The sequence below is a fragment of the Apis florea genome, unplaced genomic scaffold (genome assembly GCF_048593485.1).
Source record: "Apis florea isolate Af1SG1 unplaced genomic scaffold, ASM4859348v1 contig_2293_pilon, whole genome shotgun sequence".
Classification (NCBI taxonomy): Eukaryota; Metazoa; Arthropoda; class Insecta; order Hymenoptera; family Apidae; genus Apis; species Apis florea.
The window spans coordinates 529,628-556,800 of record NW_028256554.1 but is presented as its reverse complement, the minus strand read 5'-3'; the positions used below and the strand labels follow the sequence as shown (position 1 = coordinate 556,800).

The window sequence follows — 27,173 nt, the reverse complement described above, 5'->3', positions numbered from 1 at the left end:
GGGCTAGGATAACAGTGTCATTTCCAGTGTAAAATAGCGGTTGTCATATGTGGTTCGTACGATGTAAAAGAACAATGATATCAATATTATATTCCAATAATTGAAAATTGTGACCAATTTTAAAAAGATATTTTTACGGACTCCATTCATTCAACTCAGGTAACAAATATTTTATAAACAACTAAAATAACCATTGGTTACTTCTGTCAAAGGCATTGCCATCTTGTTCTACGTTTTTGTTATTCTCTTGTATGATATTTGCTATAATTTCTTCGCGCATGAAATTACAACTATGAGATGTATGGCGGGAATATGACGCAAATTGAAAATTGGAAAACAGTCAACTTGAATAGAAAAAAATTCGAATATCTTACATTATCACAACTATATATAAAAAACGTTGAAGGTCGAGTCTTATCTTAGTTTAGTGTTTGTTGATTGACATTTATTAACACTCTTTTAGAAATTACAGAGAAAAATAATGATTATTATTAAAACGTGATTATTAAAACGTTGAGTGAAAAATCTAAAAAATTAATGAATATAACTATAGTCGTTGTAAAATTAATTATTAATTATTTATAGAAATGAAATATAATAGTCATCGTTTAAGAAATTTATTTTAAAAGTAATTTTTTAATCAAGACATGAATACAAAAGTCAAGGCAAAAATAATAAATAGGCTTACTTTATGTATGTTGATTGTACAAAATATATATCGACGAGGTTACCACGAGACATGTAAACATTTAAATGAACACTATTATACATTACCATTAACGATCAATCTTCTATCAAATTTGTTTTATCAATTTGCAAAATAATTTTTTGAAAATTTGCAATCACTTTAAAAAAAAATAACAAAAACGATTATCTTTATCTCTAATATTTAACATTATATTATTATATAATCTATTTCTTTTTTTCACTGACACACACGGAACAAATATCGATTGGTTTTTCGCGAAGAAGAAGAAGACTGGGATGAACATACATACTATTATCGCACAATCAAGACGAGGCTAATTAAAGAACAGTGGGGTAGAACTCTATTAAGATAATCATGCAGAACAATAAAGACTCGTTTATACGAGTCAAAGATTGATCGACAATTACGACTAATACGCTGTCTATTGAAATTGTTTTCAATTGTTTACACGTGTTCATATTGTTTTATCAAATTATTTATATTTTATCATTATTTGCCATTTTACGATATTTTCTGGGAGTTTTTAATATATATTAAACGAAGAAGAAGAAATAACTCGATAGTCATTATAATGTATTTATTGTAAAAATATTATTATAATGATAGTTATTTGGTTATTCGATGTAAACGTATATATTTTATTGTTCGTATATGGTGCATGAAATTTCAATATTTGAAAATATTACATCGTTTTTTTATATTAATATTCTGCAGAATATTACATATAATATCTAGAGTTTTTTATATATATTTTTTTCTTTATTCTATAGAAACAAGGATAATTATGTTTTAGTAAAAAAATGCAACATTTATTAATTCAATATGTGATTAACTGATGACATGTTTACAATCGAGAAACGAAGAAGAATACGTTATCTTGTTTAATATTTTTCACTTTCTTTGAGATCTACTCTTTTATCTCAAAACATAGAAGGAGGATTATAAGTTTTCCGTGAAGAAAGAAGACGATTGCAGATCTCTGATATACATAAGACTCGTGTTTAGCTTCGTTCCTATGTCTTGTGATTCTGGACAATTATAGATTTATTAAATTCATAAATTATATTAAATTTAAAGATAATTATGGAATTAGCTAAGTATTAGTGGAGTAGCATTATAATCGAAATTCATTTAATTAATGTTTTAATTATATCTATCAATGAAAATTTGGGATTGATAATTTTTTAATGCATTTGTTTTTGAACAATGCATAATATCGATGAAAAAATATAAACGCGTGTGATTCGATTTCATGTAACTAAAATTATCTATCAATTGAAACAGGAACCTACTTAAATAGAAAAAGAATTTGACTTTTTTAATACAAAATGTTTTAAAAAAGTCAATTTTTATTAGAAATGAATTTAAGGATTGTTCAAAAAACTCATAGAATTACATATATAAAAAATTCGTGTTTCAATTTTTTTCCAGATCGATGATGCTCTCTTCAAATGGATGGTAATCTCTTTCCTAATATATTTGTTCCAATGACGTTTCCATTGTTCAAAGAAATGTTGGAAATCTTTTTGTAAAATTCTGTTAGGACTCTGATCGTTTGACGTTTTGTGGTTTCAATGTTATCCAGATATTCTTTTCATCCATTTGTAATTAATCGTTGATTTCATAGTATTATCTTCTAATACACTTCTTTTAATCATGTCAATCACTTCAATTCCTTTTTTCACGAGAAATTTTTTAATTGATACATTGCTCTTTAAAAAGATGACAAAAAATATATTTCAAGAAATGTGACTCTCGAAAAAGATAAGGGCATATTAAAGATACTGTAAGTAAGCGAACGATTTATCATAGACTTACGAAATTTAATCTATTTTTGTTAGGATTACAAGTTACATTTCTCACTTGATTAAATCGCTATTGAGATGAGAATAAAAAAATCTTTTTTATAAATTTTTCGAACAGAGCAGTATATATGATTTTTAAACGATCGTATAAACGATTCACGTTATGTGAAAACATCAATTATATTTAATTTCGAGATTATACTTTGTTTCCATTCACGTGCCATTCCATTTACGTTCTAAACTCGAAAGTAAAATTGCAAACAGCGTAAGATCAATGACCAATACAACCACTTTTGCTCGTAGTGAAAAATCATAATATTAAAAAGAACTGGTGAATCATCGTTACTGGAATGATAGTTGATCAGTTGAAGAGGTCGTGATCCTTGGTGGTAGCTCGATGGTGGTCTAACACGAGTACGTTTCCGATCATTTGCTTAGAAGATAGGAAGAAGAGCAATAGCCGCGGGAGTATCGCAGTCGTCTCGTTTCTGCTGGATCGATCGATTGATCGGAGCCAACTCGTGAAGAAAATCGAAGGAAAAAGGGATCGAGAATCGCTTCTGTCCGTTTTGGAAGTTTAACAACGAATCGTGTGATACGGTCGAGATCAAGTGATAACGTCGTGCGACGACACGAAAAAGGAAATTGTGCGTGTTGATAAGAAAGAGTGGATGTTGGTGAAATCCGAATTCTGTGCTATTGTGCTGACGAGTAACGGCGAGTTACCGTATTTCAATGGTAGCGGCGATGATGGCGTTAGTGGTAGTGATGATGGTGATCATGGTGGTAGTGGTGACAACGGCGTCGATGATGATACACAACTCAAGTCTATGAATTGAGGATTACCATTCTCTCCCTTGGTTCGTGGATTAAGAAGCTTTCAGGCTTCCCGCTGAAGGCTGGAGAAACTGGTCGGTCTGTCGTGGATTTGTGGGGATGTTATGTAAGCCATAGTTGATCGACACGAACGCATACAGAGATCATTTACATAGATGCAAATATGCGGGGAGAAGCCGTGATGCACTACTATTACACGCGAGGTGTTCAAAGTCGCATGGATTTAACGACAGAATATTCAGTGGCGAGAGTCGGGACGCGTGAAACACAATCGAGCTTGATTAAATCAAATACGCGCGCAAATAATATTTCTTTGGCCGAGCATCGAAACGTATAATAAAGTTTCGATTTTTCAGGTGATCGGGTTACGTGTTCCAACAGTGGTCCTCGAAGGCTACCCGAGGAGGATACCTTTTATCCATGGTTCAGCTTCGACGAGCTTATGAGCCATGAAGAAGATACGCGGTTGAGAACCGAAGACCGGGAAGAAGACGACGAGAAAGAGTTTGAAGAACGTCCAGTAATGTCTTCGGTTTCGATTAACAAACTTCAGATTTTGTGGGATCATTTTATACATGCAGAACCGCAAAGCTACGAGGTACATTATCTCTGAAGGAATTTCTGTCGTTGATTCGAACGTTTACATTTTCTTTTTTTTTTTTTTCGTTCATATTTCGCAATGTACTTTCAATTGTCAATTGAAATTTCAGTCAATTAAAATTGTTGTAGAAATGAGAAGTTGGATAAATCGATTATCGCGTCAAAGAAAAAGAAGATTTTATTAAGCGTTAGATAAACGATTTTACCTTGACGTTTATCCTTTCTCTTTAAGAATCTAATTAATCTATTCAAAGCGTTTAATCAGCGTTTGATTATTTTTATTCAAATGTAGTCGCATCAACTCATTCTTAACCAGTAAGCAAGATTTTGTAATTATTGTCAGTTATTTGTCTTCGAAAAAAATGTTAAACTTCTTATGGGTACGTGTCAAGATGACTTACAAGTCAAGCTTATTCGTCTATGCTTTACTACAAATAATCGAAATGACGAGCAATTTTCTGTGTGTATTGTATAACGTAAACACTTTTCTATTCTCTTTCTTATTATATTTATTAGAATAACTAATAAGAAAATTTGCACGGATTATATTATCTAAATTCGTAAGCTAATAATTACTTGCTTCCGATTAAAATCACCGATTATAAATGTTTGTTTAAATATAAACTAAAAATGATATAACATTTTCTTTTTACTAATTATGTAATTTGATAGAATTTGAATTACACATATTTTTATTTTCATCTTCATATCTCTTTCGGATAAAACGTAATCTATAATCTGACAAAATTGACACAAAAATTCTTTGCAATCAACACCCAACGAAATACTTACGTTTGTTTCCGTCATGTGAATCATCTATTTACGTATTGGACAAATATGATATACGATACGACGATGACAAGAGTAAAAGAAATGTATTTATATACTTATAAAGAATTATGTTATAATATAAAATCATTATAACATAATTTACATGAAATAAAATTATGTAATAGTCTTGGATAGTTTGAATCTCGTTATATTTTTAGTTACAATATCTATCGAATTGATTAGTTTATCACATACATGTTCTATAATCAGCGTGTATTTCGAAAATTAAGTCTATCTTTTTTTTTTTTTTTTTTTATTATTAAATTTATCATTTACCACTTCCTCGTCGTGCTAATATTTTTCGTCGTAATCAAATTATTATCATATTATCAAATTTAGAAATTACCAAAGGAATATTACATTTTTTTATATCTATTTAAATTGTAATAATTATCATTTAACGTTTACATAATTTTTTTAATAACTTTTTTAATAAGTATTTTCTTTCTGTTTAGAAATCATGCTGGCTGGACATATTTCTTGCAGAATTTCTTGCTCAAATAAAAGAAGGCCGAGAAGTGAAAGATGCCCTATCGTTTTGGTAAGATTAAATCCGTATGATATAATAAAATGATAACCCGACTAGTTTCGATATCGTATCGTTTAAATAAAATATTAGTAATCGTCGAAATAATAGTTATGTAATTTTTTTTTTTTTTAAGATTAAGATAATCATAATAATACACACGCAGTAATAGTACACACATAGCAGTAAATAGTAATTATAAACGTGATATATAACGTAAAATTATATCGTTATTAAGTTTAAGGAAATGGGGATATAGGTGGATAGATATTTGTCGAGAAAGTAAACGAAAAAAAGTGAGAACGTAACACGTGACTCTGTGACAAGATAGCGATCGTTAACCGCAGTAAATCTGGTCTCGTATTTGTGGTTTAACGTGATTTTTCATTTTTATGTAAGTTAGATTTATAAACGAGCGTCTGATCATACATTCGCTATGAGATTATATTATAATCGGGAAACAATTTTATTTTAAATGGGATAATTAAATAACTAGATATAATATTGAAAAAGAAAAAAACTTTACCAATATTTTACTTATTTTCTCAATACTCAAAAATTTTAATCCATTTAAAATCTTCTTTTCCAAATATCGTGTTTCTTTACTGAAAGTAAAATTATAAAACCTAGTAAATATACTGTGAACGATGATAATATAGAATTTACCTAATTCGAACGATAAGATAGATATGTAAAAAAAAAAAATGTGATGATGGAATTATTGATTCCAGCTCCGTCGGCGGTGGTGGCGTATCTACCCTCATAGCTTGCGAGCTGCTCTCCGATGTTCACGAACTTTGCGCAAAAAGGATCGACGGGGACGAACTTGTCAGACTGAGAAAGTATTTGGCGCAAGATCGTGGCTGGCGTTGTTTAGCCACTCTACACTTACTCGGTGTACGCGGGCTTTCCTGCGGACGGGAATTCGTAGCTCTGCTCATCGCTTTGTATCCGGTTGTCCTGCAAGAGGAGACAAAGCGTAACAAAGATGATTCCGTTTCATCGAACGGATCCGTCTATTCCTCCTCCTACACCACGATTCCCCCCACGCGCAATCCTTACGTAAAATTCTATCCGGACGACAACACCGTCGATACGATAGATATCGTGTCGCACGTGAAACGCAAAGCGACGAGATCGAATCGAAGCAGCATCTTTTACGAGGGCAATGCGTCGTCGAGGAGGAAGGCGAGTCGTAGGTACAGCAGCATCGGTACCAAACTGTCAGCCCATCACAAGCAAAAATCGTCTTACGGTATGTCGTACGAATCGCGTCGTAACACGACCGAAAGCGGAAGCAGCGAATCCGAATTTGTGACGGATGGTATAGATCCAGCGCGATCGCTCACATTGAAGATCCGCCTGAATCCTATGGATTTCGAGTACTTCACTTCCGTCGTCAGAAGCGACGAGGAACAGAAATGGCAGACGGCGCTTTACGAACTTCCCTCCCGGCCAGCGAAGAAAACTCCAAGAGATTACGTAGACGAGCGGATCGAAGATGTTCTAGATTCGAGGATCAGCAATTTCGAGACGAGCCTTTTGATCATTCAATTACTTCAAGGATTGCGCGACTACGATACTCCAGCCGAGCAAACGCCGGCCATACAAGTTCTAAAGTTTGCCTTGGACACATTGTGGTCCCTGCAATTCGGTATAGATGGCGGCGGGTTGACCGGAACCGAGTGCGCGACGTTAAAAGCTTCTGCCGCCAGGCTTATGCTTACGGCATTGGAACGCGTGTTAAGAGCGAACGAACCAACCACTGCTGTCATTCATAACGGTTTGTTGCCCATGACGTTGAGATTGCTCGAGGACGCTTGCAGCAAGCCGGTGAACGTGCTTTCGCCCGAGGAGGGCTCGCTTCTTCAAGAATTCATTTTCGCCATTATCTACGGAGTAATAACGTTTCTTTATTGTTTGCTACATCAACAAGGTACGGCGATAGAGAAATTATCAGACTTTTTAGAACTGTTTCAACTGTTCACCGAGAGCCAGGAAGGAAGGCTGGTGGAGAGGACAATTTTTGCGATTCTTGATTTACCGAGCGTCGATCCATCGAGGTCAGTAACACGTGCTCGAAAAGTCATTGATATGATAGGTGCGTTAACGAGTAGTTTGAAATCCGTGCGACGTGATATTTCTCATGTAGCTAATTGCAACAGAGCAAAACACAAATCTTGCATCAATAACGTTCAGATTTATCACCATTCGGATATGTTTGGGGCGTCGTACGCTCAACCGATCGTCGGTACAGTTATGAAACAAGCATGTTGCATTTCCTCTCTTTTTATGATACTCGCTAATCTTCTTAAACACTCTCACCCCCTCATCACCGAGTTACAAGTTAGATTGATTAAAGTTTTTACCGCGGCAGGCACCTGTTGCTGTTTCCCACCCAGCATACTCATGATTAGTATCGCGACTTTTTTGAAGAAACGTGATCCGCCAACTTACGTTACAGCCGTGGCATTTTTAGAGCGTATCTTTTTCAAAGAGCTCGGTGGGTATGCAGAATCGGAAGTGTGTACCGTCTGTGACAGGCCCTCGACATATTCTTGGGACTTTTTGGACATGTACACAGATTTGTTGACACCGGATGATCCAAAATTGTGCTACACCGTAATGGCGCATCTTTTAAAAATTGGCCCATGTTCCAAATTTCATATTAGACGGGAATTACTCCTGAAAGTTTTCTATCCGATCTTCTTGAAAGCTAAGGCCTATTACACAGCCGACCAAGAAAATACGATCGCAAAGTTTCTCGTTCAATCTTGCCTCTGCGCGATGTCGTGCTTGATGGTAAACGCACAAATGTGCGAGGCATTCACCGAGATTAACGGATTGGAGGAAACATTGATCTTGCTGTCGGACACGACCTTCACGAGAAACGTTTACGCTCTCTTAGAAATCACCGTCATTGTAGAGATTTGGAAGACGAATTTTCCCGAATCCGATTCTTTGGATTATAATACCGAGAAATTCGCGCTTCGATCTCTGTTCAATTCTCTCGAGACAGAAACGAGTGAATTATTGTCTGTTTTTACAAATTCGATGGATACTCTGGTTGATGGCAAACACATCGTACAAGTGGCTCGATCAAATGTTCGGGATATTGAAGAAACAGGCACCATCGTAGCGCAAGAATCAAGCACATTCCAAGAACAGACTATAAAGAGAAAATCATCCAATACGATTTCCTGGGTTCCAAAAGTATTTGACAATCCTGAGATCGGTACTTCGTGCCAAGATCACGAAACAGACGCGATTAAGAAAATGAATCTGTATCAGGCCAGCGTCGCGTGGAGAGCCGCAGCTGGAGTTGCACTTTGCAGCCCAAAATTTCGTGCTCAATTGTCGTCACACTCTGTCTCGCAAAAATCTTTGCAGCTTTTCATAATGCTAGCCGTACATATATCCACGGATAGTATCACAGGTACGTTTATAATAACGACAGATTAAGTAATAGTAAAATATAGTAAAAAAATATCAAGATTTACATTTATACGTTTTTCTCCTTTTAGATATTAACAAATCAGCTCACAGACTTTTCGAGGCTTTGCTCACGTGTTGTTTAACATCCCCGTCGTGTAAGTACTTTTATGCATATAACGAATGTGAATTATATTTATTGCGAATACGTTTCTGTCCTACGTACTTTTTCGCTGCGCACATCTGTGGATTAAAATCCCAATAAGCTGCATGAATTTATTCAGATAAAAACAGTTCGAAGAATGTTTGATACAAGCGAACATCTTTCACTTTCTGTTCTCAGTGAAGCTTAATTTTCTACGAATAATATTATTTTATATATATATATATGTACATATATACATTCGATAGTGGCCATTTCATATAAAACAGTTTGTGATCGACACAGGTGATCGAGATATAATTATGGAATTGGGGAAAGCTCTGATGAACACGGGAATTAAATTAGGCCGTGGATTAACTATCATCGTGGAGGTATTATTGAAAGTTTCTATGTTAAAACCAGCACAAGAAGAGACTATACCTCAATATACTCGTCCTAGGGTAAATTTCGTTCTATTTCATTTTTTTTTTCCTCCCTTTCATTGATTTCTTTATTTACTTTGATATCAACTTTTGTTACAGTTACCGTCAATGACACTAGACTCAATGCCAGATTGTGTCGCCGATGATAGTAGTACAGGTGAATACGTGACTGCTGATGATGGTTATGAAGCAGATGTAGAAGTACCAGCGCAAAGCCTCCACAATAATACCGTAAAAAGAAGTAATTCCTTGGGACCGGTGATTGAACCCAGAGGCCATGCAAATGCTCATCCAGCATTATGTTTGTTGGCAGTTGATTTGTTAATTCATTTCAGTGAACAGTAAGTGTTTGATCATACGAAATAAGTTAACACACGAGTAATTAGATTATTATTATTATTATTATTATTATTATAAATGACTTCTTTTCAGAGGTTTGGATGTTGAAAGAGCATTCATTATAACTACTGGTTTAAGAAAAGTTGCAGTCACATGTAGAGAAAGTGCCTCGAGTTGTGCCGCTCTTGCGGGTGCAGGAGTAATTACAAAAATGTTACATGGCTTTAAACATATATTTAATAGTAGAGATACTGAATATCAAGGTATTTTTAATATAAATTAATTTATATGCCTTCAATTTAAATCTTTATCTTTTTTTTATGGTATTATATAATAAAATGTTTTAGATCTGCAACATGCTGTACTAGAAGTGTTTACTTTGTTAGCAACACAATCGATTTCACCATCGGAACTAGTCATATATTTATCTTTATTCAAAGTTGATACGCCTCCGTTACTATCGTTGCTGGAACCACTTTTTCATTTAATTCTAGCTGCACGCCCGCAACCTAACTTCATCATATCTTTTCCTGTATCCTCTGATAGTAAAATGTTATTAAAAATTCAATCGGAAAAATATAAAAATTTAGAAAAGGTAGAAAATCTCGTAAATAATTTCCGAAAAAAACATTTTACATTGGGAATATGCAGTCCATGGTCTGTACATGCAACGTGTTTACCAATTGGCCCAGAATTAGCTTGGCCAGTTTGGTTACATGGTTGCTCTGTTTCAATGTGGTTGAGGGTTGAAAGAGGATTACCTGTTAGTGGCAAAGGAACATTGATTAGTACCTCACCGCTACTCGATTCAGACAATGAAAGTTTATCGGATTGGGGTATTCTATCTGACAATTGGAGTCGCGAAGGTTGGTAAAATTGTTTAATATTCATTAATAAATAAAGGGATATATTTTAATAGTTTCTATTTCAAATTTATCGTTGCAAATTATCAAAATCTTATTTCGATTATAATAAATCGTTACAAGTTTATCAATTAACTATATTAAATTTAGAAATAAGTTTATTATTTTTTTATCCAACGCATGCTCTACGAATTATCGTGGAAAGACCATTCGATGTCTGATCTTTTCTTGGGTACATCAGTCGTAGCAGGTTCATCATCTCCTCCTACACCAACATCGATTATTCATATGATGTCCATCGGATTTGAGTCTCTGGTGCTTGAAACATGGTTAGATCTTAGATCAGGTAATTTGACTTTTAATTTTTTCCTCTTATTTTTTTTTTTTTTTTTGATATAATTATTATATTTAATTCTTTTTTTTTGTTGTATTCCAGACAAGTTAATTTTACGATTAACTCGACCGGATGACAAAACGAATCGAACTATCTCTGAAACATCTGTAACTGGTATGCTTCCTTCAGGTCAATGGCATCATTTAGCATTGAATTTTAAAGACACGGTTTTAAATAAACGTAGCGCGGTGGTCCAGGTTGTGCTTTGGGTAGATGGCTGGAGAGAAATCAATGCGCAATTACCATTTGACGGATTATTAGTGAGAAAACCTGGAACTACATGCGTTCTATTAGGACAACTTGGATCTAGTACTATCGGTGCTTGGTATCTTGGAAATTTAATGGTATTCAGGTACGCATTTTTATCAAATAATAATTAAATTATCAATTGCTTGTCACCTTGTATACTTATTGCTAAAAATTTATTCGTAGGTGTCCAGTATTTACTAAAGAAAAAGCATTGTATCTGGCAAGTTTAGGACCTAATTACACTAATCTCGCGGAATGTATCTTAAACACAGATAAACCAGATTTTACATCATTAATTGTATCTGGCGCTTTAGATGGTGTTCGAGAAATAAAATTTGGTAAATATCATATCATCAATTTCGAATTGTTATTTTTATTTTAAAATAAATAAGTAAATATTTATGTTTAATATTTAACATAGAAGGAGGAAAATTTGATACAAATCGAAGAAAATCATATGGCGGAACTTATTTAAGACATGCTGTTGAAACTAAAGTATCAGAGACCAAAATTGATTGGGATTCAGTTATGGATGCTACAAATTCACATTTGGGTGAATTGCAAGATAATTTACTTCTTAATTACGAGGCCCAAAATCCTAACATCGTTCATTTATATCCTCAGGCTATCGCAAATCCAGCTGGTAAGTTTATTAACTTGTAAATTTTATTAACGTATTTATTAACGTTATTAATGTATTTATTAGTTTTTTATTAGTTTGTATAAATTATATCTTTATTTTCAGCTGTGGTAAGAAATCTATTTCCGGGTCAACCTGGTTTTAGGGTTGTTTCTGCACCGGAACATAGAGTGTCACAGCAACCACCTTTATCTGTGGCTCCGATACTTTCCGCTCGCTTAGAATGTCAACAATATCGAGGTCTTGTACCTGCTGCCATTTTAATAGGCGGTATACCTGTATTTTTATATTTGTTCGCAAGAGTAAGTACGTTTATCATTGAAAATTATAATTGTTTATAATCATTATTAAATGAATTTATTGCGTATAGGTAGTTGAATTAAATTCTAAAGAGGAAGAACAAGCATTAGCTCTTTCAATAATTCTACACTTAATACGAAATGATTCCGAATTTTTAAATCAGTATCGATCAGAAGGTGGAACGTCTTTAATCTTACGCATTTTAGAATCATCACGCTGTCACGCAGGTAGACATATTCTGAAAGCAATGTTAGATGCAGCTTGTGATAGTTCGATCCTAATAAAAGATATCGGCAGCGGTAATCATTTGGTCTCACAAAATTGCGAAGCTGTCATCACGGATCCCGAATTGATCAAAGGTGCATTGACCGCGTGGAGAATATGGGCCAAACATGATACATTAAACTTGCTATTGCAGGCATTGTTATTATTATTAAAAGATCAACATTCACAACGTGAATTTAATGCATCTCAATTAAATAGGATTGGAGTCGTTGATACTGTTTTAACATTATGCAAGGTAATCTTATACTTTTTGCAAATATTATGTTTTATAAAATATATATAAAGAATTGAATAAAAATATGTAATTTTTATTATAGGAGCATTTTATGTATGAAGAATTGGGTGCTACGCTTGATTCTTCAACTGGAACTGCAGTGGTTGAATTGGTTAGAGCACTTATGGGAGCACCTCCAGAATTTGCTCATTTAGTAGCTATTACTGATTATTTAATTCTGGTTCATCAAGCATCCGAAACTTATATCACACACTCGAGACACAATATATATTTTTTATTACCTCCTATAGGGGAAAAGAAAGTTGTAAATATTGCTTCTATAATAACTTCTAGTTCTTCAGATGAATCTATAAAAACTTTTGAAAACAATAAATTAAATAAAGGTTTAACAAATTCACAGGTGAATATTTAATTATTGAATAATTTAAAAATGATACAAAGAATAGAAATTAAAAATTAATAGATATTATTTTATTATTTTATATTATTGTTTTATTATATTTTTACAGATTCAGAAAAATAGAATGCCTAAAAGAAAAGAACGTCGAAATGGACCTTCTCAGGATACTAGTGCTGGAGAAGATTCAGGAATCGCGGCTAGTGATGGATCTAATCCTTTTGGTAATGTAAGTGTAAAATTAACTTTATTAATTATAATATTAATTATATTTATTGTAAGCTTTGATATTTTTTTCTGTTCGTTTAGGAAAAGCAATCGATATGGACTGACGAAAAAAAAGCTTGTCAAGGTCTAGTTTGCGAAGGACTTTTATTATTACTTCGTGATGCAGTTAGAGTTTTACCTGATAGTCAAGTTGGATCAGTTTTAAAACATGTTTTAAGAGCTGAACTTTTACTTGTATTGGCTAATAATCCGGATACTAGAGTTCGTACCGCGTTAATTAAGGTACATATAAATTTAAAAAGAAACCAAATTTTATTTTAATGCCATTATTATAATATTATATAAATAATTTTTACAGCTCGTTCAAACATATTTACAACGTGCTAGTGATGAAGAAGTCAATAAATTTATAAAACAAAAATATTTTATACATTTAGCAAACCAAATAGCATTATATCCTGGAAGTGAATCATTAATAATTGCTTTAGAAAATTTTGCTTTGCGAGGTCCAACTTTGGCTGCAATGCCTCCATTATTGGCTATAATAGCTAAAACAACAGCTACTGAATCAAATGTAGCCAAACCAATAATATCATTTATCACTGATATAATTGCAAAGGTACATTATAATGACATTATAATTCCATTTCAGTTATTAAATGATATTATTAATTAAGATTTTATTTTAGAATCCCACTGCTTTGAGATCGCTTTTAGAACAAGGTTTAATTGAATCTTTAGTACAAGCATTAGTAGGAAGTGCTCATAAAGGTGGTTCTACATCCCTTTATCGAGATATTCATGTACTTCTTGTTACCATTGCTACAAAACTTTTGGAATCTCCAGGAAATCATCAAATGCAGGCTATTCTAGATTTGCATTTAATATTGAACCATATGGAATTGAAAGAAAGATCTCATTGTATTAAAAACAGAACATGTGTGTCAATTGTGAGAGATGCACAAGTAGCACTTTTTGATGGAGAACTCGATGTGCTTACAGCGAAAGTTTCAAATCAATCAAGTTTCCGATTACGTAGTACTGCATCATATTTGGCTTCAGCTTCTCACATAACTTCAGGTAATATTTATATTATAAATAGTAATATTGAAGATAAAATTTATGTAAGTTTCGTTATTTTATTAGTATATTTTTTCAGTTTTCACTACGTCTAGTAATCAAAGTGATGGTTCTCGATCATCTAGTTACACGAGTTTGCATACACCTTCTGTTGTAACTACCCGTGAACCAAGCAAAGGAGAATTACTCGATCGATTTCGCATTATTCTTACGCGTGCTGTCGAATTTATAACTGCAGCGGATGAATCACCTTCTGGAAACGAGTTACAATTAACTAAAAGATTATTATCAATTTTATTACATGGTTTTTGTAATCCATTACAAAAGAGAAATCATTGGAGTAGTGGATGGTCAACTAGACATGTTTTAAGAAAATATACAGCTAAAATAATGGTATGGTTACTTGGACCACATCAGAGTAATAATACTAGGATTTTTGCTGTCAGATCACTAATGGAAGAACCAAAAACTCGAGAAATTCTGTCTTCTCTTCTCGAAGTTCATCCACAAGTGAGAGCTTATCGATATTTTTTTTTATATATTTAAACTTAATTTTTTAATAATTATTTTCAATGTATCATTTATATTAGGTAGAACAAAAATTTACTGTATTTTTTTGGGATCTTTTACAACGACGAGACGAAATGCCTAGCGCTGATGCTAGAATATGTGTAGAATTAAAAGAAGCTCTGAATATATGGGATTTGGCAAAAGGTATAGAGCAAGCTAGTCCTGGAATATGGAATGAAGAATTAACTTTGCTTAGAAGAGAACTGATGAGAGATCGAGATATATGGATTGATAATAATCTACCTGCAATTCAAAGGTAAATAGAAAGTGAATACAATGCGGGATATAATATAATTGTATATTTGATTTTATAAAATAATTTTTTTATTAGAATTGCCAATAGGTTTGATGTACTTGCAAAACAATTAACAGAAAGTGCAATGGCTATAACGCGTACAGTTGTAGAAGAACAAAATCGAGAACGTAAAGTATTAATGGAAAGACTGAAACATTCAAGAGCAATGGAAGCTCAAGCAATTGCTAAATGGAGAGATTTAGCAAGACGTTTGACTCATGAAAGAGCACCTTGGTTCTTTTCAAATAGCTATCCAAAAAATTGGGAATTGGATCCTACAGAAGGTCCTGCTAGAGTTAGAATACGATTACAACGATGTCATTTAAACATTGATCGAAGATTTTTTTTGAATGAATATCAAGATAAACTAGGTTTGGATATTATTCTTTTATTAACTATTTTCATTTTATTTTATTTATTCATATTTATTCGTTTCATTTTTTATTTTAATATATAGATACAGTAGGAGTTGAAGCACCTTTATCTTATTTATTTACGACTAATCGACAAGATGCAAATGCTACAGCATTAATTGAGCGATTGCATACTAGCGAGAGAATACGTAAAATGTCTCAAGCAAAAGTAGTTACACCTAGAGCTGAATTAGCTGGGGAAGTTCTCATTGGTGAAACGTGTCTTTATTTTATTCCTGATAATCCTGATGTTTTGTTGCACACTGATGTACGAAAAGTTTCTAAATGTTCTAACTTTTTTATCATTCTATTTTTTTGTTATTATATGAATATTTAATTAGATATGTTATAATTATAGATAGCTTTAGGTGGTTTGGATTTAGCTATGGTAGGTGGCACAGCTTGGCGTCTCGAGGATATTCGAGAACTGCATAAGAGAAGATATCAATTGCAAGAAAGAGCTATTGAAATATTCCTTATTACTGGAAGAACTTATTTATTAGCATTTAATTCTTCAAAGGTATATTCATTAATATGAAAATATATCTTGTGTAGTTTACAATGATATATTTAATTTATAGGAAAGAGATGAATTTGTAACGGAGTTATCTACTTGTAATTTACCTAGACGAATACCAGGTGATGATTTAAGTGAATCTATTTCATTGTGGAGAAGTGGAGCATTAACAAATTGGGAATATATTACTTGTTTAAATAAATTAGCTGGTCGTTCATATAATGATTTAATGCAATATCCTGTATTTCCATTTGTATTAGCAGATTATATAAGCGAAAAAATTGATTTAAATAATTTAAAAATTTATCGGTAAGTATTATAATAAAGAACATATAATGCAATTAGGAAAATAATTACGAAAATGATATGATCTTTTAGAAATTTCAAACGTCCTATGGCTGTGCAAGATAAAAAGAATGAACAGCATTATATAAATAATTATAACGTAAGAGTGATTTATTTTTTTTTAATATATTATTTTTATTAAATATATTTCTATTTTATTTGTTATCTTATAGTATCTTAAGCAAGCCTTATCAGAAGGTTTAAACTTAATTGCATTGAATCAAGAACCATTTCATTATGGATCACATTATAGTAATTCCGGAACAGTGCTCCACTTTTTAGTACGATTACCGCCATTTACTAGCATGTTTTTATGTTATCAAGGTAAACTTTATATATATATATATATATATGAGTATAGTAGTATATTAATATTGAGACTTAATTTTTTTAATTTTGGTTATTTTTGAAGATGATAATTTTGACATTCCTGATCGAACATTTCATGCTCTGGCTACCACATGGAGATTAACTAGTTGTGATTCAACAACAGATGTAAAAGAATTAATTCCTGAATTTTTCTATTTGCCTGAATTTTTATTGAATTCTGAAGGTAATATGAATAATTAAATATATTTCAAATTTAAATATAATATTTAAATTATTTCAACGAAAGGCTTGTTATTAAAGGATTTAATTTTGGGATTCGACAAAATGGTAATCGAGTAGGAGACGTTGAATTACCGAAATGGTGTGGAGGTGATGCACGACTTTTTATTCTTGCTCATAGAGCAGCATTAGAAGCAGATCTTGTCAGAGAAGTTTTACCTTATTGGATCGATTTGGTATTTGGATTTAGACAAACTGGTAGACCTGCGGTAGAAGCTATAAATGTTTTTCATCCTGCAGTATGTTGAAAATAATATTTGTATAAACAAATATAGGAATATAATTTGTATATATGAATTTATATTTTTAGACTTATTATGGATTCAATGTTGAACAAATAGCTGATCCTTTAGAACGTCAAGCATGGGAAACGATGGTACGAACATATGGTCAGACACCAGCGCAATTATTTAGAGTCGCACATCCTTTACCAGTTCAGAATCTTGGAAATACAGTACTTCATAGTTCATTACCGCAAGTAATTGATGGTGTAGATGGTATAAAATGGGGAAATTATGTCGGTGCTCCTGGAAATGAACCAGTTTTATGTTGGAAACATAAACATAGAGCACCTTTAGCATCTTTAGTTCCTTTAATTACTGGTGATGTTTTTGGATTACCAAATTATACAACTTTATTACTTGCTTATACGAAAGAAAAGGGTACATATATAATTTCAAACAAACTTTAATAATTATATTTTTAGAATTAGATTATATATATGTATATAATAATATTTTTAGGTACAAATATGTTAAGCGGGGCATCTGTATTGGCGGCCGCTTTAGTATCATGGAATGGTACAGATGGGATTGCAAGATTAAAATGTAAAAAGGAACAACCACCAAGGCCATTAATCAAATCTTCGGGTCTCGATCCAGTAAATACATGAATTAATATTTTTAAATTTTTTTTTATATAATAATAATTGTTAATAACATTTTTTCCTTTTTATTTTTTTAGATTACAATTTTAGGATCAGCACCAGATTGTGGACAATTGTGGATAGGTCATTTATCTGGTAGAATAACCGTGCACACATACACAGTTATAATAAGCAAGATTGATTTCAATTTAACGCCGGCATCGATTTTGCTAGCTCATCAAAATAGAATAACAACAATATCTTTATCTCGAGCATTTAGTATTGCTGTAACAGGTGACGCAATTGGTGTTATCGTTATTTGGGATTTAAATAGGTAAATGAATAAATAAATAAATAAGTAAATAAAAATATATTATATATCTAAAGTTATTTTTCTATTTTTCTTTTTGTAGTTTAACATATATAAGATCGATATCCTGTGATCAAAATTATCCTATTTCTTTACTATCGATTAGCGAAACTCTTGGAGATATAGCAGTTACTTACGAAGTTCCTAAGATAAGTGAAAATACGTCTTCCAATGAATCCGAATTGAAAGTATTTACAATAAATGCAAGAGCAGTTGGATCAATTTTATCAAAAACAAAAATAACAGCTGTTTGCTATAGCAATGCACCAGAAGGAGTTTCAGTGAATGTTATTGCAACAGGATTGAATAATGGTGTAATAAGATTATGGAGTAGTTGGGACTTAAAATTAGTCAGAGAAATTATAAATGGTATGAAAGGATGCGGAGCAATAATTGCAATAGCATGGGCTTTAGATCAACATCATTTTTATGCCGTAACAGAAGACTTCACAATTCTCATATGGGAGGGATCTAAACGTCTGAGTAATGGTACACCAAAATTTGTGAATTTAACATCACTTTAATATAAATAAACTAAGTCAAAATATTTCTTAAGCCCGTGAACAAGATATTATTTTAAATATTTTTAAATAAATATTTTCATTTAATTATTATTATTAAATATTTTACAAAAAAAATAAAAAAATGAGAGGTTTTTTTTATGATTATAATACCAATGTTAAAATAATTTTATATATCAGAAATTTTAATTTGATTAATAAGTATTTTATAAAAAAATGATAGAGAAAGAGAGAGAGAGAGAGAGAGAGAGAGAGAGAGAGAGAGAGAGGGAGAGAGAAGAAAGTTTTTATAATTATAATACTGAAATTGAAATAGTTTTATATGCTATTAGAATCACTTGAAACATATTGTTCTCAAAGCTCTATAAATTTAAATGATTGTTATTATATTTGTAATTTAAAAATGCAAAAATAACTGTTGACAAAATAATTGTTGATTATTATAAAAAAAAAATGCTAAAATATTATACTTAAAATTTTTATTACAACACTTTTATTATTAATATTGCGTCAATATATTTTCATACTCTGTTGTATTAAAACATACAACATTTATACAAAATTGTATTAATAGTGAGTATATCGATGATATGATTATACATTTTTTTTAATTTCATAAATTTTTCATGTTCATAACCTTATATGTAATATAAACATATTTAATGAATATATTAAGTAATAGACTCAAATAACATTTAAACAGTCTTCAATGATTTCAAACATTGGATAATATTTTCCCGTTCTCCTTGCAATATGTTCTGCAGTATCTCCACTAGAATTTATTAATTTTGGATTTGTATCTGGATGCAATAAAAGAAGTTGCAATGCAGGAGAGTTATGAGAACTTGCAGATACTAGATGCAAAGGTGTCTGATCTCCTTTACTTTTAGCATTTATATCTGCACCATTTGCAATTAATGTTGCTATACATTCAACATTATTCCAGCAGCTTGCAGAATGCAATGGTTGCCATTCATCTTGAGTTTTAGCACTTATCTTTGCACCTGCTTGAAGTAAATACTATAAAAAAAAATAATAATAGATTTAATTATGAATATTTCTTATAAAATTTAAAAAAAATATATTTCAAATAAATTTAAAATATTCATAAAATATAATAATTTTTACCTCTACAATTTCCACATGATTACCATAACAAGCTCTATGCAATGGAGTATAACCATCCTTATCCGTACATTCTAACAAACGATGGTTTTTTGTTAATAATTTTTTTACTTTATCCAAATCACCATTTTCCGCTGCAGCGAGAATTTCTTTTGCATCAGGTTCTATAAAAAAATATATCAATATACTATATAATTTGATAATAAAAAAATTCATAATTTAAATTCGTTATTTAACCTTTTGCATTGCGTTCAGCTTCTACTCCATCATCATCATCTTCCCAAGCACTAACTTGCATACGTTCACCTCGTGGTTGATTTAACATTTTATCTCTTATAGCTTCCAAATTCATCAATTGATCACTTTCTTCCTCGGACGATGACATATTTATTTCATATAAAGTTAATAATAAACACTTCCGAAATTAACGTATTCTTTATCTGTATTTTTTTTTTTATTACATATTACATGAATCCATCTATTGGAGAATAAAGATACTAAGTTTTGTCTTATAGTATAAATTAAATCAAATAATTAATCTTTTTAAGATGTGAAAATCATATCTTATTTTCGATTGTTTTTATAATTAGTTGTTAATAATTTCAATACATAATACATGAAACAAGATGGAATGTTTAAAACTTTTAGAAAGTTTAGATATTTTTGGTTATGCTGGTATATGTGTGGGAGCAGAAAATTCACAATTATTACAAAATTCTCTGATAATATTACAACAAGAAAATCATTTTCAGAAGTGTTATTATTGGGGTAAAATCTACGGAATTCGAAATGATTATCATATCGCATTTGGTTTTGAAACAGATTGTTTGAACAATCAGGTGTATTATTACAGGTAATCTTATCTAAAATAATAGAAATATTTCACGAAAAATATTACAAAATAAAAATATTTGAATTAGCATGGATGCATTAAATTGGCTATTATTACCAAAAGCAAATAAGTGCGCACGATTCTTAACACCTCTTACAATTAATAAATTCGAGGGTGATCCTTCTATAGTCACTAACGTTTATAATATTAATCCTCCGTTCCCGCCAAATGAAGATCCTAGAAAGTATTATGATGTAAGCAAAAAATATTATATAAAAAAATTAAAAATTTCTTCAAATTAATGAAATAGTAATGTAATTTTTACGATGTAATTTTTAAAAGTGTCCTTTTTTTAATATATAGGGTCCAATACCAAAAGAATTGAAAGAAGAAGATAGATTGGCAGCTACAGTAGAGATAATTAACGAAGACAGTATGATAATTCCTCGTGGTGCATGGTTTAAATGTCCCAATGGAGACGTAATTGAAAATTTAAGTTTCGAAGGACTTGATACTACAGATGCATTATACTTAAAATCTTATTTGCATGCACGTTTACCACAACAAAAATGGAATACTAATTTACTTACGAGGCCTGATTATAATTATGCGATAGATTTTTTAGATGCAATTGATATAGATGTACCACAAGGTATTTTCTATTAGAAAATTTTTAACAAAACATTTAAAAGATTATTTTCTTTCGTACGATATATTCTCTTTTAGGATGTTGGAATCTACAGCTTATACATGAAAAATTAATGATTTTACATAATCTCTTTTGGCCTGGTATGATGTTTTATCATAAATTGAATAGTCCGCATTACGGATTTCTTTATTTTGGACATGGAAAAAAAAATATGGATATAGTTTTCATGGTGTAATTTTGTAACTATAATAATAAAAAATTTAAGTATTTAAATTTTTATTTTTTTCTTAAAATTAATTTTAATCTTCTTTAACTAATTAGATTTCATTTTTTTTTTTTTTTTGTTTTCTATGACAACCAAATATGTATTTATAATCACAGAATTCAATATCAATTTTTCTATTTGTGTCTTATTTGTGATATGTAAAAATATTTTATTTATTAAGTTTACAAGTAATAACAGTTCTAAAAATGATTTCAATTAAAGAGAAATAACAGTTAATAAAAATTTCCAGCATCTCGAATCGTAATGCGTAAGTACTTAAGGTTATAAATATTATATTGATATAGTGATATAGCAAAAATATATATAATTTAGATATTTCATGATTATAAGTATTATAATTAAAAAGAAATTGTCGGTTATGTATTTGAAATTAATTATTAACTACTATTTTGTTTCTCGTCTGGATATAAATAAAAACAGAAATTTAACCGTCCCTTTGTGAACGGGCTTTGTGGATAAACTAGTTGGCGTTTTAAAGCGTAAGATGGCGGTAGTATTTTTGTCGAGGTTAGTGAATTTAAACGCACAAGCGCAGTGACCGGCATACTCGAGTGAAGTGTTGTTGCAAGTGCTTGGGATCCGTATTCTGTCAGATTTTTCCAGGATATTTCATCGTTAAAAGTAAGTGAAAAGTTTTCTATAATTTTAAACGCCTTTCGATTACCGATAAATATATTTTTTACTCGTTGATTTGCATTACTTCGATCATGAATCAAAAGTTTGGTAACAACGATTCGCCGGGTGACGCCGGTTCTATGAAAATGTATTTCGTAGCACGTGGGTCAGTAGTAATCTTTGAACGAACATATTTTAGTTTGTTTCATTGAATTTTGAAATTTTATATATTTTCGTATTTTTGATTTTCCAAATCGATATATTTTATACGATCCCAATATAAAATTTTGTTCTCGTTGACAGCGTCAAATTTCTGCCTGCCTCGATACAAATTATGCGTCATCTGACATTACCAATTTACGCAGTTCATTTTGTAATTGGGAATTGATAGAAGAAATATATAAACCGATATCGGATCAATATTAAGTCTTCAATATGGTTATTAGTCGAAATAAATAATATTTTTATGTTAGAGTTCTTTAACTTCTATTGCCCATTGTTCATTTCGTGATATTACGATATCGTAGAATACGTTTCTTTCATGAACGTGCAGATACGAGATGTGTATTGTATCGAAGCGAAAGATTCTCAAAGCAGAATACAAGGTCGTCAGAATGAACTCGTCTTATTTATTGTGGTTGGGTACTTGTATTTTTATTTCGCATTCTTAATACAATATGCGACACGAAGTTGATCAATTCAAGGTTAGCTAGGTCAAAGTGAGTTACGGATCAGTGATTGTTGGAAAAAGATAGCATTCTTCCACGAACTGGTTATATATATAAGTACAAATAAATCTAATTTTTCTCTTGTTTGAATTTTTTTCTATTTTTTGTTTTTTCAAAGAAAAAAACAACTTAAATTTATTACTTAAGATTCGAAATATATACATAATTGTTCCATCCCAATGTCAATAATTTTTTTTCGTCAATCAATTAATTAATTAATCGCAGAACAAGAGATTCGCAACAGATATGGCTAATAAATATAATACACGCGATGCTCGGTAGATAGAAAATCTAGAGATGTTGGATTTTAGCGATCACGTCAGATAGGATCATCTTCGAGGCATTATTCTTGTTGGATGATTTTCGATTCGATCAGTCTCTGCGGTTTTAAAAGCGTCTGCCTCTGTTTGCCTACTCGTGTGAGCGCGTATATGCTCTCCCCCTGATATGGAGATTTATTTTCGTGCGACGAAGAAATCAATGACGGAGACGATAACCTCTCTTCGCGCATCGTGTTTCTTCTAACTCCCCCGACACTCTTTTATCTGATTCATATGCACAGCTGTACATGTGCAATCGTGTAATCAATTCCGAGCACGAAGTGCGAGTTCCGGTTCCTATTCGAGTAGTATCCTCTCTACCCCCGGTATATGTCCCTTTTTTTTCTCTCTCCTCGCTGATGACTTTCGTATCGCCAACCTAAAGTACTATTTTTTTTCTCGTGTACGAGGGAATCAGAGGTGAAATCGAAGCAACGATAAAAAAAAAAAAACTATTAAACATATCGTATTAAATATTATTTCGATTATGTAGAGTAATCGGACGATAGTCGATAATCCGATCTAGTATTTCATTTACACGCACGTATAATAATTGATATTACGATTTAATTTTCTTTAACCGTGAACGATATCGTAGGTCATAGAGAATAAAATAAAATATAATATTATTAACACGATTTCCAGAATAGAACAGAAATCGATTTTCCTTTTATTCTATGATGAGTTCACACAACGAAAGTTCGTCCAGAAATTATTATTATTTTATACGAAAAAAAAGATTGGCTCGCGTCGAATTCTTGCGATTCTTAAATTCCACGTATCGAATGCCGGTTATCGACCTCTTTCGATACGCTTTGTCGCTCCTTTTTAAATAGTTCACCGCGGTCGAGGCGAAATCTCGCGTATAACGGGATTTCGAGTATACCGTAAAAAAGCTCGTGGAAACGTCACGGCATTGACTTTCTTTGATCCGCTAGCGTAAACTCCAGTTTCCCGGCTTACCTTTCGAAACACGTCCACACGCTGACGCGGGAATCGCGTAACGAAATAATACGAAAGGAAAAAAAAAAGAAAAGACAAGAAAGTTCGCGCTCTTCGCTGTTCGTGTAATCGAACGTACTAGATATGTGTCAAATACAGTATTCGAGCGACTCATTAACGTTCGAATTAAATAAGTCACATTCTTTTACATATATACGTATTATACACCCGTATTATCGATCATGAAACAATCGTCAAATCTCGAGTCAGTAATTCTCAACTATCGTTCACACCACGATTGATGTTATTTAATTCTTGTTTCTTTCGCTTCGTCTTGTCCTCTTGTTATACAGTCGGCACAATTTTGGTGGAAATATGATGATTGTTTTTTTTCTTTCTTGCTCGTTATAATCGATCGTTTTTTTCAAAATTGATAACCGAAATTTTAACTTCGATTTTAAGCGTGATTTCCAATTTTTCGGTAGGCGAAACAGTGGTTCTCACGGGCTCAATCGCGGCAATTAGGTCGAATGGAAAGCGTGATGAAGGGCTATAAATGCGTGAGAACCGCCTGTTTAAGGCGCGAGAACTGGTTCTGGGTTGATCTTCTTCCCAAGGCCCTCTTCTCGATGTTAAACACTGCAGAGATGTTACGAGCTTCTCGGACTGCCTGAAATTAAACGTCGGGGACAAGAAGCCTCGAGGACCGCCTTTTCTCGAACCTCCGTTCGTTCGCCCATTTCAAACGTCCACCACCATCGCTACCACCACCACCACCACCATCGTCTCTTTTCGCTACTTCCCCTCTTCTTCTTTCTCCCTCTCAAGTCTCTCTTTCGTCTATATCCAGTTTCTTTTTCTCCATTTGCTTTCTTTCTTTCTTGTCTTCTTCCTCTTCTCCTTCTCCAACTACTTACCTGGCCAACATTACGAAACGTTTCGATCGTTTTAAATTCAATTTGGAATTTGGGCGATGTGAAAGAGGGGCGGAAAAAAAAAAAAAAAAAAAAAAGAAAGAACATTTAACGGGATGATCGACCAGATACGCGAAACAATCGCTCGGTTATTTTTCGACTCGGTCAATATTTCGCTTCATTCGTCATTTGTCCCATTATCTGTTCTTATTTCGCGATTATTTAACAAAATCGTCGCACGGGATTCCTCTCCTATCTAACTACAATCCAAAGCGAAATTTTAACGGAATCGCGCGCGACACTGCGATATCGTCGATCGAACAATCGAGAACCGTTGACGATTTTCTAAAGGCAGAACGAAAAGGTAGAGACTGCGTGTATCGGTTGGGCATCACGTGCACCCAGAGTGATTCTCTTCCAAGCCGTGGCTCCGTTGTCAAGTGGACAATATCTTCTCGTGTTACAACAATGTTACCGTTGCCGAACAAAACGACGCGCTCCGATGTTTCTTCTTGCATGCTTCCATCGTGTTCGCCGACATTCTGCCCTTCCACACCGGCCGAGATATCGCGTTATAATTTATTGCGTCACTCGCATCAGCAAAACTCTCCGGTTGCTGCTTCATTTCGTTTCTTTATCTCGTCCCTGTGGCGGAAAAAAAAAAAAAAAAAAAAGAAAAATGCTTCTCGTCTCAAAATTCTCTAAACTCGGCCCGTCCATCCATCGATTTTCCAAGACAAGGATCGACGAATGGAAGAGGAAGAAAAAATTCACGTTCGATTTTCTCGTTCGGTTTCTTCCGTTCGAAACGAACGTTGGAGATTTTCGGAGCCGGATCGATCAAGTAGACCAGTTAGCATGCACTTGCACGTGGGTCGTGAGCGCGCTTTTATCGCTTTGCAAGCGGCGGGGAGCCAGCGAAGGGATAGATGGATGACTGTATACAAGAGGGCTTCGAATGGCTGTGAGGGGGAGAGTGCGTAAGCGGGAGGGGGAAAGGGGGAGTATGGGGGTTATGGGGGCACGTTCACACAAAACGGCCACCATAGGCTCTGGCAGCTGTTCACCATCCGTGCCCTACTCTCCACGCTCTTCTCTCCCCCGCATTCTTACCTCGGCTTAGCCTCGCCCTTCCTCTCTTTCCCTCTAGTTATGCCTCCATCCCGATCCCGTATACTTCATCATCAAAACTTCCTAGCCAGCTTCTCCAGTCCTCTTAACTCTCTCTCTCTCTCTCTCTCTGCCGACAATTTTCATTTTCCTCGCCTCTAAGCCTGATACATCACCCGCAATTTATCTCAAAGATGGTATGGCATAACTCGAGATATAGGCTCTCGAAGCGAGATGTTGAATTCGGTCACAGCGATAAACGGTTCGTTCGAATTTTGCAAATCGGTGGATATGGATGAATCTAACTTTATGCGGCCCTCCATCGTTGCGGACGACATTGTTGTTGTTGACCGTGGTAATATCACTGTTTGCCCGTACGAGGGATGAACAGAAGAGGCGCGTCTTTGTGTGCGCGACGCTTGAAAAGCCGCCTTCAAGAGTCAACGCGGTAGCTACATAATGGATTAAGCCACGTCCTCGTTGACGAGCCACGAACCGACAGGAAAATCCGCGATAACGGAACCATTCTCCGCTTTTCTCCTCCCTTCTTTTCATTTCGGCCGTGTCAATGCGGAGAGAAAAAAAAAAATCACGATGTAAAGCAATAAATATACTCGTTTAGACTCGTGGAAAAAATATCGAAGTTGTATTAATTACCGTTAATTACGTTAATCGGTTAATTCGAGCAACGCGCCGAGGCCCTCGATGGTCGCTCTTCTTATTGCACGTTCGTTAACACGTTTTTGGAAACCGACTATATATATAAAAACTTTTGCACGAACAATTTTTCGAAATGGATCGTAATTCCATGA

At 33.0% G+C, this 27,173-nt stretch overlaps 4 protein-coding genes across 8 annotated transcripts in view; 3 read left to right on the top strand and 1 right to left on the bottom strand.

The window, feature by feature from the left end:
* The first annotated feature begins 26 nt into the window (after positions 1–26).
* On the top strand, positions 27–19,540 carry mv (lysosomal-trafficking regulator mauve). Of its 3 annotated transcripts, none has more exons than XM_086903674.1 (36): positions 27–159; positions 2,141–2,167; positions 2,818–3,457; positions 3,708–3,949; positions 5,238–5,323; positions 6,040–8,744; positions 8,833–8,898; positions 9,189–9,343; positions 9,425–9,666; positions 9,758–9,927; positions 10,012–10,530; positions 10,733–10,873; positions 10,964–11,273; positions 11,354–11,508; positions 11,592–11,813; positions 11,916–12,112; positions 12,181–12,630; positions 12,713–13,030; positions 13,140–13,256; positions 13,337–13,537; positions 13,614–13,874; positions 13,945–14,335; positions 14,415–14,845; positions 14,926–15,161; positions 15,237–15,571; positions 15,658–15,881; positions 15,972–16,133; positions 16,195–16,439; positions 16,509–16,575; positions 16,649–16,799; positions 16,888–17,028; positions 17,106–17,323; positions 17,395–17,746; positions 17,828–17,964; positions 18,048–18,283; positions 18,363–19,540. In XM_086903674.1, exons 3-36 carry the CDS (start codon positions 3,451–3,453, stop codon positions 18,841–18,843), a joined length of 10,371 nt encoding a protein of 3,456 aa, XP_086759800.1. In that variant the 5' UTR covers positions 27–159; positions 2,141–2,167; positions 2,818–3,450; the 3' UTR covers positions 18,844–19,540. The 3 variants fall into 3 exon arrangements, with proteins under 3 accessions (XP_086759800.1, XP_086759801.1, XP_086759799.1); XM_086903675.1 differs by adding an exon at positions 973–1,161 and having other exon boundaries at positions 43–159; positions 2,141–3,457; positions 10,769–10,873; XM_086903673.1 differs by adding an exon at positions 973–1,161 and having other exon boundaries at positions 43–159; positions 2,141–3,457.
* On the bottom strand, positions 19,303–20,443 carry LOC100866758 (ankyrin repeat domain-containing protein 49). Its single transcript, XM_003689988.3, has 3 exons — positions 20,203–20,443; positions 19,969–20,129; positions 19,303–19,860 (listed from the first exon to the last, which is right to left on the bottom strand). Exons 1-3 carry the CDS (start codon positions 20,348–20,350, stop codon positions 19,525–19,527), a joined length of 645 nt encoding a protein of 214 aa, XP_003690036.1. The 5' UTR covers positions 20,351–20,443; the 3' UTR covers positions 19,303–19,524.
* Rsph9 (Radial spoke head protein 9) lies at positions 20,422–21,719 on the top strand. The gene is made up of 4 exons (XM_003689872.4): positions 20,422–20,818; positions 20,886–21,051; positions 21,161–21,449; positions 21,524–21,719. The coding sequence occupies exons 1-4, from the start codon at positions 20,592–20,594 to the stop codon at positions 21,679–21,681; spliced, it is 840 nt and encodes a 279-aa protein (XP_003689920.1). The 5' UTR covers positions 20,422–20,591; the 3' UTR covers positions 21,682–21,719.
* A 48-nt stretch (positions 21,720–21,767) lies between these two features.
* The window catches only part of LOC100871287 (A kinase anchor protein 200), a 49,891-nt gene continuing 44,485 nt past the window's right edge, over positions 21,768–27,173 (top strand). For 2 of the 3 annotated variants that reach the window (XM_086903681.1, XM_086903677.1), the window contains exons 1-2: positions 21,783–21,979; positions 22,153–22,353. The gene's annotated coding sequence lies outside the window, so the exon portion shown is untranslated. Of the gene's footprint in view, positions 21,980–22,152; positions 22,354–27,173 lie in introns of all 3 variants that reach the window. The other variant, XM_086903679.1, reaches the window with a different exon arrangement.

What these genes read in the sequence shown, in the direction of transcription:
- LOC100866758 (XM_003689988.3), bottom strand. Translation starts at nt 20,350, where the DNA reads ATGTCATCGTCCGAGGAAGAAAGTGATCAATTGATGAATTTGGAAGCT. An exon ending in AGCTGAACGCAATGCAAAAG is followed by an intron (nt 20,130 to 20,202) that starts GTTAAATAACGA and finishes ATTTTTTTATAG; the next exon opens with AACCTGATGCAAAAGAAATT. An exon ending in ATCATGTGGAAATTGTAGAG is followed by an intron (nt 19,861 to 19,968) that starts GTAAAAATTATT and finishes TTTTTTTTATAG; the next exon opens with TATTTACTTCAAGCAGGTGC.
- mv (XM_086903674.1), top strand. An exon ending in TTAATTCATTTCAGTGAACA is followed by an intron (nt 9,667 to 9,757) that starts GTAAGTGTTTGA and finishes ACTTCTTTTCAG; the next exon opens with AGGTTTGGATGTTGAAAGAG. An exon ending in CATGTTTTTATGTTATCAAG is followed by an intron (nt 16,800 to 16,887) that starts GTAAACTTTATA and finishes TTATTTTTGAAG; the next exon opens with ATGATAATTTTGACATTCCT.
- Rsph9 (XM_003689872.4), top strand. Translation starts at nt 20,592, where the DNA reads ATGGAATGTTTAAAACTTTTAGAAAGTTTAGATATTTTTGGTTATGCT. An exon ending in AATCAGGTGTATTATTACAG is followed by an intron (nt 20,819 to 20,885) that starts GTAATCTTATCT and finishes TATTTGAATTAG; the next exon opens with CATGGATGCATTAAATTGGC. An exon ending in TGATATAGATGTACCACAAG is followed by an intron (nt 21,450 to 21,523) that starts GTATTTTCTATT and finishes ATTCTCTTTTAG; the next exon opens with GATGTTGGAATCTACAGCTT.